The sequence below is a fragment of the Rhinichthys klamathensis genome, unplaced genomic scaffold, assembly GCF_029890125.1.
Source record: "Rhinichthys klamathensis goyatoka isolate OS25496 unplaced genomic scaffold, OSU_Roscu_1.1 h1tg000330l_1, whole genome shotgun sequence".
Taxonomy (NCBI): Eukaryota; Metazoa; Chordata; class Actinopteri; order Cypriniformes; family Leuciscidae; genus Rhinichthys; species Rhinichthys klamathensis.
Genome location: NW_026606845.1, coordinates 2,847,932 through 2,864,842, shown reverse-complemented (window position 1 = coordinate 2,864,842; position 16,911 = coordinate 2,847,932). Strand labels below are relative to the sequence as shown.

At 37.6% G+C, this 16,911-nt stretch overlaps 2 protein-coding genes across 2 annotated transcripts in view; one reads left to right on the top strand and one right to left on the bottom strand.

The window, feature by feature from the left end:
• LOC130105956 (uncharacterized) overlaps window positions 1–16,911 on the bottom strand; it is a 60,858-nt gene that overhangs the window by 31,687 nt on the left and 12,260 nt on the right. Inside the window, exon 3 of the mRNA XM_056272145.1 lies at window positions 1,092–2,503. Coding sequence (XP_056128120.1) covers window positions 1,092–2,503 — 1,412 coding nt within the window. The remainder of the gene's footprint in view (window positions 1–1,091; window positions 2,504–16,911) is intronic.
• LOC130105859 (C-type lectin domain family 4 member E-like) lies at window positions 14,331–16,122 on the top strand. The gene is made up of 5 exons (XM_056272060.1): window positions 14,331–14,453; window positions 14,756–15,139; window positions 15,226–15,347; window positions 15,663–15,766; window positions 15,955–16,122. The coding sequence occupies exons 1-5, from the start codon at window positions 14,354–14,356 to the stop codon at window positions 16,085–16,087; spliced, it is 843 nt and encodes a 280-aa protein (XP_056128035.1). The 5' UTR covers window positions 14,331–14,353; the 3' UTR covers window positions 16,088–16,122.

Sequence of the window (16,911 nt, the reverse complement as noted above, 5' to 3'; positions counted from 1 at the left end):
TGTTGGTTACAGCGTAACTGTGATTCTGCATAAATATCCAGAATTTTAGATATAATATAAAGGATTTCTTAAAAGTTATTTAAAAAAAATCTTTCTTTTAGGCACACACAGACGTCAAGATTCAGTCAATGCATCTCAACAATGGTGACGAGCAGAATATTCAACTAGGAAAAGTAAATTACATAGACAATTCAGATCATAATTTATTCATACCGCAATGCATGATGGGAGCCATTAATGAGTTGTGATTGGTGGCAGCCACTGCAACATGCATTATTATTGTCACCATTGTTGAGATTCACAGACTGATTATTGATGTGTTTCTAAATCATTTTATGTTTTGATCAGAACAATGTTAATGAAATATTTTGGATAAAAAAATACTGATAATCATTTGCTGTAGAATCACAAAGCTGTTGCTAACAAGTCAAACCAGATAATCTCAATAAGTTTCATTTTTCAGATCACAGCATGATTATGTTCAAACGATGACTGTCATAATATAACCAACACCATTCCATCACATTTTTTTTTGTTCATCTGGCAGTTATAAGTCAACAACAGCCAAACAAAATCTAAAGTTAATAATATAAGGGTCAAGAGCCCAACTAAAGCAAACAATGATCGCCATAACGGTGGCTTACAATTTTCTCCTTCGGTGATTCTGCTTTAGGTGTCTTCAATAATGCTCAATCATATTCAATCACTTAATTATCTCATTAACTCCAACACTGATCAGTGTTACATTTAACAGCCTGTAGTGTGCACACTGAGCAGTGTTCATTTTATCTGGGCAAACCCATGTGGGGCCTACATGGAAACCGGGAGCAAAACTGTCTGGGTCCCAGTTAGATAGCCCGTGTCAAACCCATGTGGGCCCCACATGGCTGTGCTGGCTGGGTTGTGACATATAAACACGCACATCAACCCGATTACTTTATTTATCGTTCATGAAAACACCGTGTTCGGATTCATCAATCGGATTGATTTCATTCCGATTGAACCATGTAAACGCAGCTACTGTAGTGTTGACACATATATGTACACTGAGGAGTGTTAATTTAACACTGGGGATTATGCTGTGTACAAACCTTGTGTAGATATCTTCCCTAGTTCAGTCTCCAGTTCCAGTTTCTTCTGACTCAAAGAGTTAAAACTTTTCTGTAACTGACTTTTCTCAGCAGTGAGATCATTGACTCTGGTCTCCAGTTCCAGTTTCGTCTGATTCAAAGAGTTAAAACTTCCCCGTAACTGACTTTTCTCAGCAGTGAGATCATTGACTCTGGTCTCCAACTCCAGTTTCTTCTGACTCAAAGAGTTAAAACTTCCCTGTAACTGACTTTTCTCAGCAGTGAGATCATTGACTCTGGTCTCCAGCTCCAGTTTCTTCTGACTCAAAGAGTCAAAACTTCCCTGTAACTGACTTTTCTCAGCACTGAGATCATTGACTCTGGTCTCCAGCTCCAGTTTCTTCTGACTCAAAGAGTCAAAACTTCCCTGTAACTGACTTTTCTCAGCACTGAGATCATTGACTCTGGTCTCCAGCTCCAGTTTCTTCTGACTCAAAGAGTCAAAACTTCCCTGTAACTGACTTTTCTCAGCACTGAGATCATTGACTCTGGTCTCCAGCTCCAGTTTCTTCTGACTCAAAGAGTCAAAACTTCCCTGTAACTGACTTTTCTCAGCACTGAGATCATTGACTCTGGTCTCCAACTCCAGTTTCTTCTGACTCAAAGAGTTAAAACTTCCCTGTAACTGACTTTTCTCAGCAGTGAGATCATTGACTCTGGTCTCCAGCTCCAGTTTCTTCTGACTCAAAGAGTCAAAACTTCCCTGTAACTGACTTTTCTCAGCACTGAGATCATTGACTCTGGTCTCCAACTCCAGTTTCTTCTGACTCAAAGAGTTAAAACTTCCCTGTAACTGACTTTTCTCAGCAGTGAGATCATTGACTCTGGTCTCCAGCTCCAGTTTCTTCTGACTCAAAGAGTCAAAACTTCCCTGTAACTGACTTTTCTCAGCACTGAGATCATTGACTCTGGTCTCCAGCTCCAGTTTCTTCAGACTCAAAGAGTCAAAACTTCTCTGTAACTGACTTTTCTCAGCAGTGAGATCATTGACTCTGGTCTCCAGCTCCAGTTTCTTCTGACTCAAAGAGTTAAAACTTCCCTGTAACTGACTTTTCTCAGCAGTGAGATCATTGACTCTGGTCTCCAGTTCCAGTTTCTTCTGACTCAAAGAGTTAAAACTTCCCTGTAACTGACTTTTCTCAGCACTGAGATCATTGACTCTGGTCTCCAGCTCCAGTTTCGTCTGATTCAAAGCATCAAAACTTCCCTGTAACTGACTTTTCTCAACACTGAGATTATGAACCAGCTCCAGTTTCTTCTGATTCAAAGAGTTCAAGTTGTTCTTCACTTGGTCTTTTTCAGTCATTAGATCAGCGTTCTTGTCCTGTAAGCTGTCGATAGTGTGATTGAACTCTTCAACTGTGTTCTTGTAACTCTTTAACAGGTCTCGCTCTGCTGTGATGCAGATGTGCTGCAGTGTGATGAAGACCAGCAGAAGAACACACATGAGCCCGAGACACACTGTCATCAACACCAAACACCTGCTTACTCCTGACAAACAGAAAGACACACATATCAATGAATACTCTTCATATTATTCCAAAAAAAGGATTAAAATCAACCTTTTAATCTACATTTGTCTTTAGAAAATATGCTTGTACAGTATATTATTTTACAAGACTTGTTTCTAAATATCTAAAGATGAGCATATTCAAAAGGTACTGTGTATAAGTGTTAATATATTCAATCTAAAAGCAGAAACATTGACATTGTTCTTAGAAACACAATTTGAACTTGCATGTGACATTTCCTCAAACATTAGTGACACATTTAACAACACTAGCTACGCCACTTTATATTTATTAAAATCATTTATTTATTTGTATTTTTTATTTGTTTTTGCTTGACAAAATTGCCCTCAAACCAATCAATTAATCTTAACTTGTTTTTTTTCTGAATAACGTGAATAGTACAGATTACTAGATTTTTACAATGAAAAGTTAACTTAAAAGTGTTAGTTAAAATAACTGTTGGATTTTACAGCGTTTTTAATTTATTTAACATTTTTCAGTTACTCAAACATTATTGCTCCATATCCAACTACATCTCTACGTCAGAATAAAATTTCTACTTACTGCACATTCTAGCTTTTCCTTCATCCTGCCAGAGTCTCTCTGTTAGTGATCCAGTTGTTCCTTTAGTAACTTTGTTTACAGTATACTTGCCTGATTTCATTATTTGCTGTTACAGATTTACAATACAGTAGCCTATGTGTTCACAGATGAAGTGTGTTCAAGATTGAAAACTTAGACGAATTTTATTCATATGTTTGGGTGGTGTCTCTTCAATCTGTTATTCATGGCTCCCCCCCCCCCAAAAAAAAATAAAATAAAACCCAGGAAAGTATTCTTTGGAAATCTGTAACCAGGAAAGCCCCACCCATCCCTCAGAGCACATATGCCCACACTCTATAGAGTGTTAAAGTTGAGTTAAAGTTAATGAGATAATAAAGTGAAAGAGAAACACAAGAACTACAACTGACTTCAGCCACAGTATTAGATGAAATCAACTGAAGAGAAAAGAAGACATTAAATCTGAAGATCTCAGAAGAGGAGGATTAAACAACTCCACAAACAGCATTACCAGCTTCACTTATTACTAACCAGACTGACTTTTTTTCTGTCAGACGTCTACAAAAGTTTTTATTGAGAATTAACAGAGGTTTAACTCTGTTTCATTTGAAGTCACCATAACAATGATTAATGTTTCCATTAGTTGGGCTCTTAACTCTTATTAAATCTTTTTGACTTCTGTGACAGTGTGTTTGTCAAACACATTTGCACTAGCAGCAAAGAAAGTTAAAGTGAAATGATATCAGGTGATGATGGTTACCTGTTGATGGTTTTATACTCATCATGAAATAACCTCATTGAATAAATTTTTTTATTTCACAATTATTTTGTCAAATTAATATTTTTTTGACATCATAAACCATGTGTTACTGCAGAATGAGATCCAGCAATATTATAACAACAAGTTAGAAGACTTTAACAAACATGAGTATAAGCAGTGCTTGAAGTGGGGAAAAGGTGCCGGTACTCTCTTGCATTGGCAAATCATGACATTTGAAATTTCTATAGTGAAAAACAAAACTTGGAGATATTGCTGGTACAACAACAATTTATTGTTATTTATTAACAACATAAATGTATTAAAACAAGTCGTGTGTGTGTGTGTGTGTGTGTGTGTGTGTGTGCGCACGTGCTTGCGTGTGTATGAATACTGAACTCCTCCAAGTCTGCATTTATGGTGAGATACTACATTTTATTTAATTAAATTTTTTTTGGTGAGATTATATTTTCATGTCAATCTGTGTTTTGACCACGAACCTTGCGCTGTCACTTTAATTCAGCGCATGCAGCACAGCAAAAATAGTCTCAGAACAATCACTGCACTGCTGTATACGCACCGCACCAGGAGCGCATTGACGGACCGCACTGCAAACGGAGTATATGTGAAACAGGTGTGGCACTGACGCTTTTTCTGTCAGTGGTCGAGTACCGGCTACATGCGAGAAGTAGCGGTACGCTAGCCTGGGAAAACCCAGACAACTTCCGGCAAATTTAGATTTGCTCTGAAAGTTAGTCTGGCAAAGAGCTCATTCAAGCCCATTTCCAATCCGTCGAAATCGAGGCACCAATCAGAAACGTTGGGGCGAGCTTTACACGATGACGACAGCGCTGGGATTTTGAAGCAGATTTTGTAGCCTACATTACAAAGATGGATGCCGCCGTCGAACATCACTCGTTCAAATCAGCTATCGCGTCTGTTTTAAGCGATTTGAACGTTTCCTTTTTGTTAAAAACCGAGCAAAGAACAACACACGGAGATGTTTCTCCGCCGCTCTGCATACGTCATCTCCTTCATCGCTCTGATTGGGTTTAGGTCTATCCGCGACGTCCGTTGGTGACGCTCCTCTGGAAATGATTTGTCTAAGATGCTTTGCCAGACCATAACTCAGTTACAACTGAGAATGGTCTGGTTTAAACCAGGCTAGCGGTACGCAAGAAAAAGTGCAGGTACAACTTAAGAGTAAAATGTAGAAGTGCCGGTACTGCGTACCTGTGAGGACCGCCCCACTTCAAGCACTGTGTATAAGTCAATTCAAGATGACACAGACATCAACAATCAGCGTATGAATCTCAACAATGGTGACAATCAAAAATACTTTTCTGCAATGCATGCTGGGTACCAGCCAGAGTTGTATAAAGTAGAAGTAGAAAGTAGAAATTCTGCCATGTCTTACTTCCAGCCATGAACTGATTGACAGTTGATTTCAGTTGATTTCTGTCTCCTGACTGAAAATAGGGCTGGGCGATTAATCGCACGATATTGTTATGCGCATCTAATCAGTAAAGCCGGTTCCTTGATTAGTAGTAAATCACCTTCACCTGCTTTCAGATGGAGCGGCATTTACTACACAGAGCCGTAGTTAACTGACAAGCTGAGCCAAATCGCGTTAAAATCGAGGACATATCGCCAGCGATATTTAATGCGATATGGCTCAGCTTGTCAGTTAACTACGGCTCTTTGTACACAGCAAAAACTCAGTGTTAAATGAACACACCTGGGAGTGTATATGAGTCCACACTCAAGAGTGTTAAAGTTAATGAGATATTTAAGTGATTAATTGAGTGATGATTGAGCATTATTGAAGACACCTAAAGCAGAATCACTGAAGGAGAAAACCGGAATTTCAGGTCACCATTATGGAGATGAGTGTTTGCTTTAGTTGGGCTCTTGACCCTTAGATTTATAACTTTAGATTTTGTTTGTCTGTTGTATCTGAGTTATAACTGCCAGATGAACAAAGAAAAAGAAAAAAAAAATCTAATGGTGTTGGTTATATTATGGCATTCATCATTTGAGCTAATTGTTTGTGATTTATGCCGTTGGTTCCAGCATAACTGAAATTCTGCAAATATATACAGAATTGGAGATATAATATAAAGGATTTCTTAAAAGTTGTCATAAATAAATAAATAAATCACAGATATCAAGATTCAGTCAATGCATCTCAACAATGGTGACGAGCAGAATATTAAATTAGGAAAAGTAAATTACATTGACAATTCAGATCATAATTTATTCATACCGCATTGCATGATGGGAGCCATTAATGAGTTGTGATTGGTGGCAACAAGGATTATTATTGTCACCACGGTTGAGATTCACAGGCTCATTATTGATGTCTGTGTTTCTAAATAAATGCATTTGAAAGTGATTTAATCAGAACAATTATTATTAAATGTTTTGGATTATAAGAAAAATACAATTATCATATGCTATAGGACCACTAAATTGTTGCTATCAAGTTAAACCAGATCATCTGATTGAATTTCATTTTTCAGATCACAGCATGATTATGTCAAAACATAAACAACACTAACAGACCACACTTTTCTTTGTTCATTTAACTGTTATAAATCAATAACAGCAGACAAACAAAATTTAAACTTAAAGTATAAAGATCAAGAGCCCAACTAAAGCAAACACTGATCGCCATAACGGTGGCTTACAATTTTAGATTTTCTCCTTCAGTGATTCTGCTTGTTATCATCAGGTGTCTTCAATAATGCTCAATCATCACTAAATTAATCACTTAATTATCTCATTAACTTTAACACTCTTGAGTGTTAATTTAACACTCATAGAGTCATATCTGCATCATATCGTCCATCTGAAAGCAGGTGAAGGTGATTTACTACTAATCAAGGAACCGGCTTTACTGATTAGATGCGCATAACAATATCGTGCGATTAATCGCCCAGCCCTAACTGAAAAACTGCTAATAAGCAAATCCAGGTGATTGGAACAAAATACTGAGGCGGACTTTTACTTTCTGAACCTGGACTTTACTCCTCTGAAGAGAACAGAAAAAGAGACGACACAGTCTTAGATGAAATCAACTGAAGAGAAGACATTAAATCTGAAGATCTCAGCAGAGGAGGATTAAACAACTCCACAAACAGCATTACCAGCTTCACTTATTACTAACCAGACTGACTTTATTTCTGTCAGACTTCTACAGAAGTTTTTATTTTTATTTAACAGAGGTTTAACTCAGTTTCATTTGAAGTCACCATAACAGTGATTAGTGTTTCCATTAGCCAGGCTCTTTACTCATATTAGATATTTGATCTCTTTTGACTGCTGTGACAGTGTGTTTGTCAAACACATATACAGTAACAAAATTGAACGGGATCAGGTGATGAAGGTTACCTGGTGATGGTTTTGTAATCATCATGAAAAAGCCTGATTCACTGTGGTATTTGAATTTAATAATAATTTTGACAAATTATTATAAAAAAAAACAACCTGTAACTGCATCATGAGATCCAGCAATATTATAACAATAAGTTAGTAGACTTTAACAAACATGAGAACAAAAAAAAAAATTTTTATGATGATACACACAGACATCAACAATCAGCGTATGAATCTTAACAACGGCTGAACATAAGCTCATTATTTATTAATGCAGCAATGCATGATGGGAGCCATGAATGAGTTTTGATTGGTGGCATCCAGAATACACTGCAAAATGCTTTATAATTGTCACCATTATTGAGATTCACAGGCTGATTCTTCATGTCTTAAAAAAAATAAAAAATAAACTTTGTCTGTGATTAAATTTTAAGAAAAGATTTGTATTACATTGTAAAAGTTACAAATATTATGATTATCAAGGACCGTGCTGCTATGATCAATCAAAGAAATTTAACTCGTTAATTAGGCTCTACTCAGGTTATATGATTGCGATATAATTATAATGTTCAAAACATCAAACACCATTATGTGACCTTTTCTCTTTGTTCATCTGACTGTTGAAACTCAGGTACAGCAGCCAATCAAAGATCTGAAGTTAATCATGTAAGGGTCAAGAGAGCAACTAAAGCAAACACTGATCTCTATAACGGTAACATACCAATTACGATTTTCTCCTTCAGTGATTCCTCTGTTGAAATGAAACCTCTGTTAATTCTCAATAAAATCTTCTGTAGAAGTCTGACAGAAATAAAGTCAGTCTGGTTAGTAATAAGTGAAGCTGGTAATGCTGTTTGTGGAGTTGTTTAATCCTCCTCTGCTGAGATCTTCAGAGATTGAATGTCTTCTTTTCTGTCTTTTCAAGACTGTGTCTGAAGTCAGTTGTAGTTCTTGTGTTTCTGCTCGTTTCTTTTTCTGTTCTCTTCAGAGGAGTAAAGTCCAGGTTCAGAAAGTAAAAGTCCGCCTCAGTATTTTGTTCCAATCACCTGGATTTGCTTATTAGCAGTTTTTTAGTCAGGAGACAGAAATCAGCTGAAATCAACTGTCAATCAGTTCATGGCTGGAATAAACACATGGCAGGATTTCTACTTTTTCTGTACTTCTACTTCTACTTTATACAACTCTGGTACCAGCATAGTACAAAACTCCCAGCATGCATTGCAACATGAATAAATTATGCTGCATTGTCCTATAATTTTGTTTGATTTCTAAATATTTGCTTTTATTTTTTGCTGTTGGTTTTGTTGTGAATTAGTAACTTTTCAGCGACATTCTGCATTAATCTATTTATCTAAATATTTGTGATTGTCACCATTGTTGAGATTCATGTGCTGATTTTTGATATCTGTGTATGTCAGCGTAGCCTTTTTTATTTTATTTTTTATTTCATGTTTGTTAAAATATTGAAAATGATTGTTATATTGTTGTATATATCGATTGTTATATTCAGCCATCACCAGGTAACCATCATCAGCAGGTCCCATTGAGTAAACAATTGTCTTAAAACACTTGCAGTCTTTACACCCACCTGATCATTCTGGTCATGAAAGTAGACAAGTAGTCAAGTAAAAAGAGCATAAAGTATTTGGACAGGCCCAAAGTCATCAACAGCAAATATCTACTTCCTCCTGCCCAACAGGACGCAACAACCACAAATCTAAATCGCGTACGTCATAGATTGAACGGGGAATAGGGAACCAGATTTAGTCGCACAACTGGCGTCCGATGAAGATGAGGGCTATGTTTAAGTCCAATTTTAATACCCTTCCCTCGCTAACTTCCCTCCATCCAGTTCACTCAGATGTGCGTCTTTGCTTACATTGCACAAGTGCCTTCTACTGACAGAACACTTGAAATGTGTTTAGATAAACAAAATAAACCCCTGATCCCTTGGAATCTGCGATGGAGCTGATTATTATTTACAGTTTTTTCACCTTATTAATATGTTTTATGCACCATTATATAGGCCTGTATGCTTGAGCTGTTGAAAAATATAAACAAAAATGATTACAATTCCAGCAAGATTCTGAGAGTGTGCATTCTGGGAGCCACCATATTATAAAACTCATGGCTCCCAGCATGCATTGCAACATGAAGCATGTTACCATTGTTGAGATTCTTGATGTTCTTTTGTGAAACTCAAAAACTAAACTTAAACTCAAAATTCAAAATGTCTGATCTGTGACAAGTGATCCTTTGTCCTAACGCCCCAGTAAAATGATGGGCACACTATACTGTCAAAAAGCATCATCCTTCAGATGAGAAGTTAAACCGAAGACCTTACTCTCTTTGGTCATTATAAATCCCAGGATGTCCTTCGAATAAAGAGTAGGGGTTTAACACGGGCGATTGGCTTGTGTGTGTGTGTCAAGAAAAGCGCTATGTAAAAATGTAACAAATTAATGAATATTATTTATCTACTGTTAATTTGGCTTGTCTTTTTTATTTTAAGCTAGCACTGCTTGTATACTCTAATTTATACATTTACAGCTAAATCAAATTGCTTTGTCAGAGTACAAATTACATTTTTGCTTAAAATCTAGAAAACTCTGGACATTTTTCATACTTGGTTTCTAATTAATGTAATTGTCACTGAAAACTAGGATAACTATTCTAGGCACATTTAATGACATAGTCCTTATGGGGGACGTTTATATAATGATCTTTAGCTCCCTTTAGTGTATGAACCTTTCTAGCTTGAGCTGAAATGTGTTTTTCTTATCTCCCACATGAGCTGCTTCTCATTTCCTACATTGTGCTCTCTCCCATTGTTTTTTTTCCTTTCCTCACAGCTCCTAAGCATGAGGGAAATGACGCCGTGACTCTTGAGACTTTTTCCAGGAAAAGATTCAAAGCTTTCGAGTATCGACAGCAGATCGACATCGGCTCGTGGATTTTACAACAGCCATTAAAGCCTGGAAATAAGTGAACTAAAATGTCGGTTGATACACTTTTTGTTTAGTGGGAGATCCATTCCACTGAACTCACAAAACTAGTCTTACAATGCAAAACTTTCTTTAAGTCTTGTGACATTTTGACCCATGAGGTGAGTAAATAAATAATAACCAGGCGAAAGGCGGCAGTGCAGCTCTAATCACCACGGCACATTTATATTCAAATAATTCCACATATTAAATAATGTAACTTCAATGTTTTACTTGATTTTAAGTTTGAGCCAAAATAACTGGAATATGAATATCTGGAATATGAAATGCTAATTATTTATGTAATTACACTAGTTTTAAATGTACTGCTTAATGTTCGGAGCACTAATGAAGATCTTTTTGATGAAATATGAGACCTTTACTGTCCCTCAAATCAATTGACGGCTATGCAACTACCTCTTTGACGCTACAAAGCCGAAATTCAATCTGTTCAATAAAGCAATCTTGTCTCCAGAAAATTTGGACCGAACCGCTCAATTCATATGGATTAGACTTACGATCTCTTTATGAACTTTTTGAAGCGTCAAGGTAGTTGTGTAGCTGTCAATGGAGGGACAGAAAGCTCACAGATTTCAACAAACAGACATTAATTTGTGTTCCGAAGATTAATGAAAGTCTAACCGGTTCGAAATGACATGATGAGCATATTAATTTTGACATTAATGATGACATAATTTTCATTTTTCTGTGAACTATCCTGTGAACTATCCCCTAAGTGCTCAGTGTTGCGTTCCACGCGTTTTGTGTTTGTTTTCATTGTCCTGTGCACGCTAGTGTACTTTGCACGTGTTGGCTGTTGTGCTCATTATCTTCTCTGTCTCTAGCTCCCTCTCTCTGCTCTCAGGTTGCTGTGATTGGCTGAGGCGGACGTCAGTCATAATCAGTCACATACTCCTCTTTTTTCTGCATTTACACTGCTGGTCTTGATGCCCAAATCCGATTTTCTGACTATATCCGATTTTTTTGACGACCCGCTTACATCCTCTTTTAAAAGTGACCCGTATCCGATTTTTGCATTTACACTACACACTGCTGAAACTACCAAATGTAGACGTTCTGACCCGGAAAAGGAAGTAAAACACCACGAAATACAATGGATGCAGATGCGAATAAAATTATCCAGTGTTTTGCTTTCCACAATATTTTTAAAAGTCATTAAGCTTTTTATCTTACGGTGGCACTGTAGCCACGAGCACTTAAAACCGTGCCTCCCCATATCTCGTGACATGTCTTCAAACACGGATTTATTTCTGTAACAACCCTGCATTTTTGTCTCTTCGCCCCAAACACTCAAAAGACATGAAACCTCCGCATTGCTCCACTGTGTGTATCCTTCGTCCTCCATCGTGCCTAAGTCATCTGATCTCAGTTGGTGGTGTCCACCTGAGTTGACGTCACTTCTTTAATGACGTACGACTCGCATTTACTGGGGAATATCCGATTTGTCTGCTTACATGGCACACGCAAATGCACGTATCCGATTCATATCCGATTTATTACCACATATGAGTGCGGCCTGAATCCGATCTGAGAAAATCGGAATCCATGCGTTTTTTTCCTGCTTACACGTTCATGGGTCATATCCGAACTGTGCCACATGAGAGGAAAAAATCGGATTTGGGTCACTTGAACCATGCAGTGTAAATGGGGCCTTAGAATCTCCCCCCTTTGCGCAGGGATCCAATCCGTGCGCATCTGGAATTAGAATGTTAAGCAATGGGGTGGAAACTATCATGAGGCCTTCATGTGATCTCCCTTTGTTGTTTGCATCTCTTGTCGCCCCCCTTTGCTGCCATACATATATCTCAGGTGGTGTTGCTCTGGACTGCATTTGGGCAATACTTTCTGCAGTGGGGAGAGGCTGAATCAGGACTGAGGGTGCCATTACAGCTTGGCATCCGGAGGCTTGTTTGGCATGCATGTAAGCCGCATTGCTGCCTTTGATGACAAAGTCATTACCTTTCTTATTAGTGGTGCAAGGGATCATCATTGATCCGTGATCCGTTTGGATCAATATCTTCGGTTCGGCACACACGTGATCCGCGGATTGATTTATGAAAAAAAAAAAATTGTACGCATGTTCAGTCCACACACATCTCCACATCGTGGTCATGGTGAGCGGAGGAACGGAGGAGCTTGAACGCCCCGCGCCATTTAAATCCCCATGTATGGGAGCATTTTGGCTTCCCTGTCAAATATAATGATGAAGGAAAGTGGTTGGATAAAACCGTGACGGTGTGTGTAGTAGGGTGGCCATACGTCCGGAGTTTGACCGGAGAGTCCGGAGTTGAGCTGAATTGACCTAAAAAAAGTACTTATTAAAATCCCGCATATTGATAGCGGATCCCTGATGCCCGCAAATTAGTTAAAATCTCCCGGAATCTAGAGCGCGCATCCGAGACGGAACATACTGCGCGCATAACATACATAGTGCGCGAACGGCAGAGAGGGAGAGAGAAAGAGCCCTTGCGTGTGTGCGCATGTAAGACAGAGAGCATCCTGATTGGCCTGTTTCCAGATCAATCCTGATTGGCCAGTGATTCTGCTTGTTATCATCAGGTGTCTTCAATAATGCTCAATCATCACTCAATCAATAACTTAAATAGTACATTAACTTTAACACTCTTCAGTGTTAATTTAAAACTCAAATTTTAACACTTTAACACTCGAGTTTTTGCTGTGTAGTAACATTCAGCAAACTGGACATTTGTATGTTCTTGGAATGTTAGAAATCAACATTACTATCATGTTGAATTTTTAATCGAAAATTACGTTTAAAGAACGTTTGAGGAACATTATACCTTTTAAAACTCGTTCCTCTAACGTCAAGAAAACTGGACATTTTTCACGTTCCCAGAACCAACACTGAATATTTGGAGAACGTTCTTATAACAAAATTCTGTTAGCTGGGTTGGACCTTGAACCGTTTGGGTCCCATTGAAGTCCATTATATGGAGAAAAATCCTGGAATGTTTTCATCAAAAACCTTAAAGGGACAGTTCACTTTGAAATTAATTTTTGCTATGTTTTAGCTTACCTCAAGGGCATCCAAGATGTAGGTGTCTTTGTTTCAACATGATTTAATGACTGAATGCAGACCGAAGCGCCGGCGCCCTCAGATCACTTGGACGTGGTTGTGGTTACAAGAGGTAAAAACAATATAAATACTGTTCGTTTTCTCACACAAACCGCTCGTTTCGTGTCTTAGGCCATCAATGTGTACTTACATTTACGAGTCATTAAATCATGTTTAATTTGGACTTCTCTGTGCATGCTCTTTGAGGTGGTGACCATAGACCTGCATTATATGACTGACAGACCAGAACGGTTTGACCTAAAAATATAAAAATTGAAACTACTGCGGAAACAAACACACCTACATCTTGGATTTTTAGGGTTTTAGGGAGGTGTTGGGTGTTTGAAATGTTGTATGGTTTTCTAATGGACCTTGAGTCTGACAATAAAGTTAAATTGAATTGAATTGATAGTGAAAATGGTAGAACGGTGACATCTACTGAGAAAAGTAAAATGTGAATTCCCTGTTGTCACTCACTTGTGTTTAATAACAGGAAGTCCTCAATCTCTATTTCCCATCATCCTCTCTGTCCCTGAACACAACAGTGATGTAAATCATCATTCACTTCCAGTTTATGGTCCTCAACACAGGTCCAGTTCGGCCTGTTTTAGTGTGTTTGAGTCAGTTTATCCGATCACAGATTCCTCTTGTTGGACGTTGTAGATGCTAACTTTATCACAGAGAAAACTCCACAACGCTTTGACTATAGGAGGTTGAATATGCAATATATATTCCATCATAAAGTAGTATAAGCATACAGAGAGTTTTAGAGTGAGAATGAAATCTAGATGTATCTGTGTCTGAACTAATAAAAACCACTTCCTGTGTTGGTACTATTTAAAAACACGGCACACATCTTAAAGACCACACCTCATCTGTGAACGCATACTGTACTGTACTATACTTTACAGTTCGACTGTAACTTGGAGAAAATAATGGAATCAGGGACCTTTTATGTATGCAGAAATATTAATAATAGATCGAGACCTCCAACACAGAGTCGCAGCAAGGATGAAGGAAATGATCGAAAGCAAAGTAAGCAGAAGCAGTTTCGTTTTACGCAGAGACGATGTCGCTAATGTTTAAGCGGATGAGAAATGTTACGTAAAGTTTCGATCATTGTTTTCTGTATGCAAACTGTAATTGTTTCTGATTTTATATGAAATGTTGCATATTTTAGCAAAAAGGAATTCCAAATGTTTGTCATTCTAAAATAACTTTTTTTTTTAACTATCATTTATCTAACAAAAACGCAAATACTTACAAAGGTTGATTTGAAATGTTATCTAATAATATGGCGTTAACTGATATCTGTGTGTTTTGTCTCTGTTTGTCAGGAGGAAGCAGGTGTTTGGTGTTGATGACAGTGTGTCTCGGGCTCATGTGTGTTCTTCTGCTGGTCTTCATCACACTGTACATCACCATCACAGCAGAGAGAGACCTGTTAAAGAGTTACAAGAACACAGTTGAAGAGTTCAATCACACTATCAACAGCTTACAGGACAATTACACTGATCTAATGACTGAAAAAGACCAACTGAAGAACAACTTCAGCACTTTGAGTCAGAAGAAACTGGAGTTAGAGACCAGAGTCAATGATCTCACTGCTGAGAAAAGTCAGTTACAGGGAAGTTTTAACTCTTTGAATCAGACGAAACTGGAGTTAGAGACCAGAGTCACATCTTTGAGTGAAGAACTAGAGAAGGAAAAATCTAAACAAGGTCAGTACGAATCTGTTTTCTAAGTAGATTATTTTCCCATAATTTTCTTTATCTTAATCCATTTTTAAAAATTGGGTTTCTGTTAGGAAATCTGTGTGGGCCTGAATGTTTGTTCATATCCAGTGAGTCGATGAGCTGGTCTGAGAGCAGGCAGTTCTGCAGAGATCGAGGAGCTGATCTGGTCATTATCAACACTGAAGAGAAGCAGGTGAGATTGTGTGAGTGACTGTTCATCAATGAGAGGAATCACACTTACTCCTGTTTTATATTAAACTGAATTATTACTATTAGACTGAATGAGAGGAATATCGCTCTTTATGACACACCATTTTCAACTAAAATCGGGAAACTTATTATGCATTTCGGGCGTTTATTTACATGACAACGGCTTTTTGGGGGCCTGAAAACACAAACTTTTGAAAACAGGTTTTAAAGTGCACGTTTTGTAGTTTGTGTAAACTACAAAAAGGCGAATTTGTGAAAATATGTAAATGTCCTTATTCCTGTTTATATTCACACACAGAGGCACTTAACTTCATTCATCAAGGAGAGTGTGTGGATTGGTTTGTCTGACATTGAGAACGAGGGGATCATGAAATGGGTGGATAATTCAACACTGAAACAAGGGTAAGTGATAAAACCAGTGCAAATGTATTTTAAACATGAGACTCACAACCTCTAAAAATTAACTGAAGACACAACTCTTCCACAAACACCACAACCAAAGATTTTTTTCTTCTCTCTTAAGTTTTTGCACTTTCATTTTTGCTCTTGCTTCTGTGCTAAATTTACTCTTGTTGCCACATGTTATTCAGGTTTTGGTATGAAGAAGAGCCAAATAATGCCGGTGGAGGCGAGGACTGTGTTGAACTGATGCCTTCAGACTCCATCCAGAACTGGAATGATCTCTCATGCTCTGAGAAGAGGAAAGGGGTTTGTGAGAAATAGGGTTCATCCTGTATTGTCATGTTAATTGTATTATTTTACGGAATCAATCTTATTGTGATTATAAAAATTATGAATTATGATTGTTCCTATCTTTTTAAACAGTCTGCTAATTTTAGTTTATTCAAACTGGTATCAATTTAATTGTATAATCTTCTATAACATAAAAAATCACAAATTTAAGTGAATAAAAGAAAAATGTAAAACTGTCCCAATTTTTTTTATTGCTTTAATAAACTTATAACATCAGCAGGGTGAACTGGATCAATAAGCTCACCAAACCTCTAATGTGTTCATGTCTTCCCAGAAGCTGGTAATGCTGTTTGTGGAGTTGTTTAATCCTCCTCTGCTGAGATCTTCAGATTTAATGTCTTCTTTTATCTTCAGGTGATTTCATCTAAGACTGTGTCTGAAGTCAGTTGTAGTTCTTGTGTTTCTGCTCGTCTCTTTTTCTGTTCTCTTCTTTCCTTCAGTGATTCTGCTATTAAGGCTGAAATGACTCCATATTTGATATACACAGATTTTGTGGCTCAGATAAGGTCCAGTTCTGGTTTATTTCTTTACTGTTGGCTGGCATGTGGCATTGCTATGTAGAGGTGTAAAGTCCAGGTTCAGAAAGTAAAAGTCCTCCTCAGTATTTTGTTCCAATCACCTGGATTTGATTATTAGCAGTTTTTCAGTCAGGAGACAGAAATCAGCTGAAATGAACTGTCAATCAGTTCATGGGTGGAATAAAAACATGGCAGGACTTCTACTTTTTCTCTACTTCTACTCTTCTACTATACACCTCTGCGAACAAATAATGGAGTTAGAGGACTACTATGAAA